We start from the raw sequence: 8,778 nt of genomic DNA on the forward strand, positions 1-8,778 counted from the left end.
TTGCCTTTGCCAATGGACCACCACCCCGTTGGAGGCTTTAAGTGAACTAAGAGTTAGGGCACTTTTGAATTGGTATAAGAAAAACACTGGTTTTGTTTTTTGTCTTCCAAGTCTCAATCGAGAATTCGCAAGCACAATATCAAAATTTAAAGATTCGAAATATTAATTAGGGATTTAGGGCGGACAATGATTGAGTAAATCACAATATATAGATATTATTATAAAAAATAGTAGTTAACCAACCTAGATTATCCTTGCGACACCATTAATTTCCCCTAAGTCTGCCTCTAATTTCCCCCAATTCGCGACATTGAGCGTGCGTGGCGTCACAATTAGCGAGAATGCAGATGATGACCTAAGTTAAATACGAATTATGTATTGCCTAGAGTTGGAATTAAGCATTTTTTATTCTGCAATTGGTTCTTGGGTTAGACCTTGCAATAATATAGTTTTTAATTTAATCCATTTGGGCCTAATACACTAATACACATATACTATATATAAAATGTTTTTTTTTATTAAATTGGGCCTCCCTTTTCTTTAAGGCCTTAGTCCATTGCCTAGCCATGAAAGCCTATAGATCCGTCCCAGTGAAGATTAATTTGATGACAATAATATAATAAACAGGAATTTAAATCTGCATAACCTAAACATATATAATTAAGCAAAATGTAGAGTAGATTTTAAAATACATTACAATGGTGTCTCATATATGCAACCAATTTTTAAAAATATTTTAAAAATCTTTATATAGCATGTGTATTATGTATTAAACCAAATAAATAACCAATTTTTAAATAAGAGACGGAGGGAGAGATAGAGATGAAAAGGGGAAAGTGAGGACTTGAAAACGTCACGTTAAGGTGGCGTGGGTGGATGTGAGGGATTGAACGAAGTATGCATAGGAAGAGAGTTGTAAATTTATAGAGAAGGGTGAGGAAGGCAAGAAAAGAAAAGAGATAGCATTATCGATCTTGGCTCTCACTTGGCAAAACAAAGAACCACGCCGTTGCCATTGTCATTCCTCTATCATCTATCGAACAATGGCTATGTGCACGGGTGATGTACACGAGTGCATGTATGTTTGTTTCCACCTATCAAGATACATGTGCTTATGTGTATCTCACTTATGTTTTACTGTATAGCTCATATGTTTAATGGAAATACATATGTGGATATAGTTCTTCAACTTTTCATTTAGTTTTTTATAATTGTAATGCAAAAATAAATATAGTGGTTCTGTTGGATATATAATGTAATAATGTAAACAAACTACATTTGTGTTAAATGCACATGTATATACCACTAGGTTTTGATCTATTTAGAAAATGTGGTGTAATGGTGTATTTATTGGTTTTTTACATGCACTTGTCTATATTTATGGGTATAATACTTTTTTCGGATTTTAAAAAATACAAACATATGTGTTACATACTTACATGTACATGTGAATATGAATGTTAGTTGAGAAATAGTCTGGCCAATCAACATACCTAATAATTATGAGAAAAGAGAATCGAGAAGATGAGTGTGTGTGTGTTGGGGGGGGTTGGGGGGGGGGGGGGGGTTGTAGAGGGATAAATAACACAAACTTACACTTTTATCCTTTCATTAAATAAAAGTAAACACTATCCTTTCATTAAAATAAAAGTAAACAATTATATAACCACACTTAAAACATTCTTTACAAGACTACTTATTTTGTTGTGATTAATTAAATACACATATCTTCTATACTATGTAATAAAAGAAACCAATTTTGGGACACTTGTCATTATTCTAGACCATCCTTAATTTTAGATAATTATTATTTAATTTAAATTATTAACTATCAATTAAATTAATATAAATCTTATCAACCCTAAATTATTGGCATAAATTTCATTTCAAATCGTAAAGTCTTATCTAAACTAAAAAGCATTGTTTAACTGATAAACATGCATATTATTTATTGTTAATGTTATTATTGTTAACTATGAGAAATTATATTAAACAACTTATTAATCAACCTAAAAATTTAAAATAGTATTAACCTAATTTAAACAATAATAAAAAATCCATTTTGATTTAGAAAGATTTTTTTAATAATAGATAAACCCGTGTAATACACAGGGTTTTTAAAGATATAACATTTTTTTTATTATTTACTATATAAAATTAGATTTATTAAACACATACAATACACGGAGTTTTTTTAAAATATAACTTTTTTTTTATTATTTAGTATATAATTACATTTCTTCAACCCGTGAATACACAAGGTTTTTTTAAATATAGTTTTTTTTATTGTTTGGTATATAAATTTACATTTATTCAACCCGTACAACAAACGAGGTTCTTAAAATTATAATTTTAAAGATTTTTTTAACAATAAATAAACCCGTGTAATACACAGGGTTTTTAAAGATATATCATTTTTTTTATTATTTGTTATATAAAATTAGATTTATTCAACCCGTACAATACACGGAGTTTTTTAAAATATAATTTTTTTTTATTATTTAGTATATAAAATTATATTTTTTTCCACCCGTTTATACACAGGGTTTTTAAAATATAACTTTTTTTTTTTATTGTGTGGTATATAAAATTACATTTATTCAACCCGCACAATAAACGAGGTTCTTAAATATATATTTTTTTATTATTTAATATATAAAATTATATTTACTCAACACGTGTAATTAGGGCTGTAAACGAACCGAACGAACACGAACAAGGCCATGTTCGTGTTCGTTCGTTAAGGAAATTAACATGTTCGCGAATTGTTCACGAACGCATACCGAACATAAGTTTATGTTCGTGTTCGTTCGTTAAGGAAATTCAGTTGTTCACGAACAGTTCGTGAACACTAGTCTCGAACACAAACGAACGCAAACAAATGACAATGAATGTAAACGAACATTTAACTTGAAAATAAAAAATAAAAAACATTGTTATCATTAAACATTGGATATAAGTAGTTAAATACAACCATCAAATGATAAATCAAAACACAAGAAGTCTACTACACCATTAAATGATAAATCAAGGTTAACTAACCTAGGCATAATTATCCCAAAAAAATGTCTTCGAGTGTCCAAATTTTAGCTAACTTAGAAAAGACAGGGTTTCAAGTTTTCAATATTTTAAAGATTTATTATTTATTATTTTTAATATAATCAAACGAACAAGAACGAATGAACATGAAAAAACGTAAACAAACATATTACCGAACATTCACGAACGCAGTTGAACGAACGAAACCCGTGTTCGTGTTCATTCGCTAAGCTAACCGAACGAATTTTTTTGTTCATGTTCGTCCGTTAAGCTAATCGAACGAACATAAACGAACTTCCCGCCGAACGGTTCACGAACTGTTCGCTGAACGTTCAGTTCGTTTACAGCCATACGTGTAATAAATGAGGTTTTTAAAAATATAATGTCTTTTTATTTAGTATATAAAATTACATTTATTCAACCCGTGTAACACACGGGGTTCTAACCTAGTATACATATATATGACAGGTTTCCAAGCTCTACAAAATATAGAGATATGATTAAATGATTTTACTATCCCTTTCAACATCACTAGTTACTAATGGGACGTAGAAGGAATTTTAGTGGATGCCATGTCAATGAAGACCATTACTATTCAAAACTGTGTAAGTGAGCCCATTTATTTGGCCCAGATCCGAAGCTTGTGACTGAACTACGGGCCCAAGATACCCAAATTCAGTTCACAAATCAGGGTGGGCCGGTGTGGGGGTGATCCCACTTTTCCATAACCCTTCACCCACTCTCTTTTCATATTAGCATATCAACATATTTTCATTTCAGAGGCATATTTGCAAAGTAATTTGTTTTTTATATATCAAAAGTGCCAAAACATGTTATCCTTCAACATAAACATCCATAACATGATTTTAAGCAATAGCAAACAAACAAAACATGAGTAAACAAATAAACATGATTTATATATTTACAGATATAGATATATATAAGGGAATCATGTTTATTTGTTTACTCATGTTTTGTTTGTTTGCTATTGCTTAAAATCATGTTATGGATGTTTATGTTGAAGGATAACATGTTTTGGCACTTTTGATATATAAAAAACAAATTACTTTGCAAATATGCCTCTGAAGTAAACAATAGTTTAAATGAGCTCGAGTCTAAAAACAAGATCATTTAGTAAACGAGCTCGAGCTCGAGCCAGTTCACAAGCCTAAACGAGCTCACTGTTTAAAGAATTTTGAATTAATATATCAACTATATATTTAAATAATAGCAACTACTATTTATAAAACTATGAGAAAATAACATAGTTATATATAAAATAACAACTATAACTAATATAAATAATAATTAATACAAAGTAAACGAGCCGAGCTCGAGCTTTCTAAAGTTAAACGAGCTCGAGCCCAATAGAGCTTGGGCTCGACTCTACTCGTTTGCACCGCTAGTCACCTCTCATAAATGTTCACCAATGGATGCACTAAAAGGTTATGGAGAATTCTGTGGTTTTCACTATTGGCTTAGTTAGTATTAACATTATTACTGGCTTCAGCCTCACCTCTCATTGCCATATTCACCAGTGAGCCTTTGTTATCTAGAGGTGAGTTTCCAACAAGAGGATCAGAATAAAGGGACTCGTCTAAAGGATGGCAAGAAACCCTCACCTTTCAACCAATGTTGCAAGAATCGCTAGGCGCTAGTCGGTATGTGACGTACTGACTAGCAATTAATTAGGATTAATCGGATTGGGATTTTTATATGTAATTTTTAGTTTAATATACACACACGTTTTTATATGTATGTTTTAAGCAGACACGTTTTAACCCCTCGTTGACCTATTTTTTAAATAATTGAAGGGAATTTATAAGGTATGGTCGAAATTTGGCCAGAATCTAGCCAAAATTTGGCCGGAATAGGACGACGTTAACTTTTTCTGAGTTCAAATTTTATTGTTGTCGATGATGAACGGTACTTTAGACATTTGACAATCTACAGTTTTCTAAGATTATATGTGATTGCAGTTTTGATAGGTGGAGTTCAACATTTTTCATGCCTTGAAAAGAAGGCAGGCATTGCAGTTTGACTTTCGCGGGTCAAACAAAGTTATTTTGAACTTGGAATTCAATGTGAGCTCATTAGCGTTCAAGAAAATACTAATAACCACATCAAAACTATTATACAAACACAACAGCCAGAAAAACAATGATGGTATACGAGTATATAGCACGCATTAATTAGATTTCATAAAGTAGTTTTGTTGACTTGTACGTTATAAGAATGCAGCAAGCATCCGCCACGACTATAACATAATGCGCCAATGAAAAACTACTTTGCATCTTGAAAACCTGCAGTAAACCATCCGTATAACATGTTTTTCGATGTTGGTTTAGTAATTTGTTGAACAGACATTTTAGCTTCAATATTTAAGAACTTGCATCATTTCGAAGTTGAAAACTGGTGCAGAGGTGTCTCTGAGAATTCACATACCCTATTCAAGCTTGAAAAAATGTGCCCTTCCGTTATGTTTTGTTATTATTTAAAAAAAATCAAATTAGTATTGGGTTCAATAAACCTAATTCCAAGTGGGCTAAATTCTAAACCATAAAAAATGATTTGTAAATGGGCCTATATTGGAAGTGGTATGTGTTTACTATTTAAAAAAAATAACATATATATCGGATTTTTTTTAAATCGCATGCCCCTCGAAATCACGGGCCTTGTGCGGAGGTCCTCCCCGCACACCATCAAAGCCTCCCATGAACTGGTGTATTCAAGGGGTTAATTCTTTTTTGCACCAGGAAATTTGCCTCAACTTCACACAAACTATAGTATAACATACCATCTTCGCTCGTTTGAAGTTCAGAAGATTCATCATTTGAACTCGAGCAATGGCACATCAAAGCACAAGGAATCAAAGCCAAAAATGCAAGAATTTAACAGTCATATGAAACTGGATGGACATGAAAGTAACCAATTCCCGACACAGCTGCAATCATTCCAACACTTGATAAAACAATCACTAATGCTTAAACTCAGTATACTAGAGGTGGCGGTCATGATGTTCTGGGATCAATGTGCCTACCTTTTATCTTGAAACCAGAAGTGGCGATCATGACACTTATGAATCACTCCACTGCAGTTATGTTTTTCTCTTACAAGTTAAATATATGAAACAGAAAATATAGCATAAAAGGAAACGGGTCAAATGGGTGGATTTCTTAAAGTTTATTTGATGCATAAAACCTCCTAAACCATTTTCATTTGAAAAGTTCATCATTGAAATAACATACTTGCTGTAGTTATATTTGCCATACTAGATCTATATAGAAGCAGCCTCTCTATTCCTACGGGGTAGAGGTAAGGCCGTCTACATCTTACCCTCCTCAGTCCCTACCTCTGCTTTGCTTAGAAGCAGCCTCTCTATTCCTACGGGATAGAGGTAAGGCTGTCTACATCTTACCCTCCTCAGTCCCTACCTTAGCTTTGCTATTGGTGGGATTTACTGAGTATGATGATGATGATATTTTTTTTGGCCGGAAAGTGTTTCAGTTCAACATGACATCACAAGGACAAAAAGTTACCAGTAAACCAGCCCTCTTACTTTTTAATTTCTACTTGAAACCGGTTATGATGTCACTTGTATCGCAAAATTTTAGGATAACATTCATCCTATATCAAATACACAAACTGTGTTAGTTGTGGGTGAGGAATAGTGCAAAATTTGGGATAACATTCATCATGTTGTTTGGTTGGAATAAAACTGATGTTTTAAAATGCATATTTCTGAATCTTCTTGTAGAATACAATCCTTCCAAAACATAACACAATTTCAAAAGGGTCGGTAAAACACTATTTAACAGCAAAAACTCCATAAGAACATACATCTAAGAGATATCAACAAAGTGCAAATCTGAACTACAAAATAAGATTTACGAATCAACATTTGCCCGCCCATGGAAGAACTTGTTTTGGATCATCAAGTCTTATCCTATACCTCTACAAAGGCACCATGCTTTCAACATAACACCTGATATAACGGAACTGCAATGTTCTGGACAACGAAAATTGATTACCTGAAGCGAATCGCAATGATTTAAAACATCTAGTCTTCTTGTTATAGACGGGTACACTTATCACATTACCAGAAAAGTTGCTCGGGATAAAGATAATCTCGTCCATATTAACAGAATCCACAGGGAAAGACAAAGGGTATAGTAACGTAATCCACTCCTCGGGGAATGTAACGGTTTCTTTGACCCAAACACGGTTTTCATAGTCTTGTAATATCCAAATATACATTTCGTTGTTTTCCGCCACACTATCATAGCAAACAACTCCTATACAACCATTGAGTTTAATGATGTAAGGATCATTTTGTTTCGTATCATCATAGTCTTCGGGCAAAACACCTTGAGGAGTGGTAATTATCGAAAACTTTTCTGTTCTCAAGTCAAACGCTAAAATGTCAAATGATACTGCAAGCATTATATGTACTACACTATTGACACAAACATTGTGGTAAAAGTTGAGCCACAAACCATCCCAAGTAAAACCAAGAGGAGGCTCTGCATGGATCTTTCTCCACGAATAACTTGACATAGAGAAAATCATAATCTCCATAGAACGTAGAGAAGAATCTCTAATCATCAAAATCTTATGCTCGTTTCTAGACTCGTCGAACCCGAATAAGTAACGGATTTGCGTGAAATCCTTGACATCGGTGTAAGGATCAGGGAGTTTAAAAATCTTATGCATGCTAGGGTTAACAACAAAAGCGTACACGTGGGTTCTATGTTCATTAGAGCGCTTCATGCACGTGAGATATACTAACCCGTTCACATGTTGGGCATACATAACAATATAATCAGGGTTGTGGAATGTGATGAGATGAGTGACGGGACCACCGTCATGGGGGGCGGAGAGAAGGTGTCGTTTTCCGGATTCATCGTGAGCGAGAATGAACAAGGCGGTGCGGTGGGCGCGAGTGAGGTGGAGATTAGTGAAAGATGGATCGGAGATGCGAGAGAGCCATGGTTTGGAGAGGGTTCTGAATCGGAGAATGGATTTGACTGGGAGTCTGGAGAAGATGTCTTCTATGATTTCACTTGGTAATGACATGTTTGTCTTCTTGGTGGATTGTTCAACTATCGTTGTTGTCGATTGTTCATATTCTTGTTCTTCTAGGGTTTCCATGTTCTCTAATGAACAGCAGGCAGAAGTCGAATTTTCTCTTTCAAGGAAAGGAAATATATAAGGCTTATCACAATTCTGGCCCAGTATATCGTAGCAACCCAAAACAATCTCCATATGGAACATATATATTTTTTAACTAGGTTATCACCTGGGATTGCTTCCCGGGCTAAAGAAAGTTACTTATACGATTAATATTTTTGTTAATGCATAAAGTTAACGGTAAAGGTTTTAAATCAACTAAATTTGACTAAGACAATATGTAATGGGACTTTATAAGGGCATGAAAGATTTTGATAATGCCCTTACACCATTACTCACGGGCATTATAGGGGCATGAAGAGTGAGGGACATTTCTAGAATAATGCCCAATAAGAAGGAAAAATAAGGAAACTAATAAATAAAAAGGCATTATAAAGTCTTAACTATGACATGAAACATTATGATGGTGATGTGTCAAAAAATGCCCCTTAAAGGGCATTAACCATTACCTATGGTCTAATCAATTCTTTAATTGTATAGGCCCAAGTGGTATTCTTAATCACATACACCGTAAGAAAAGGTTTTTAAGCCTAGCATTTTGAATTAATA

General features: G+C 33.5%; 1 protein-coding gene across 1 annotated transcript; it reads right to left on the reverse strand.

Annotated features, from left to right (window-relative positions):
- Positions 1-6,993: 6,993 nt before the first annotated feature.
- On the reverse strand, positions 6,994-8,190 carry LOC110932770 (putative F-box protein At1g50870). The gene has a single exon (XM_022176027.1). The coding sequence runs from the start codon at positions 8,188-8,190 to the stop codon at positions 6,994-6,996; it is 1,197 nt and encodes a 398-aa protein (XP_022031719.1).
- Positions 8,191-8,778: the final 588 nt, after the last annotated feature.

Source organism: Helianthus annuus, chromosome 4, assembly GCF_002127325.2.
Source record: "Helianthus annuus cultivar XRQ/B chromosome 4, HanXRQr2.0-SUNRISE, whole genome shotgun sequence".
Taxonomy (NCBI): domain Eukaryota; kingdom Viridiplantae; phylum Streptophyta; class Magnoliopsida; order Asterales; family Asteraceae; genus Helianthus; species Helianthus annuus.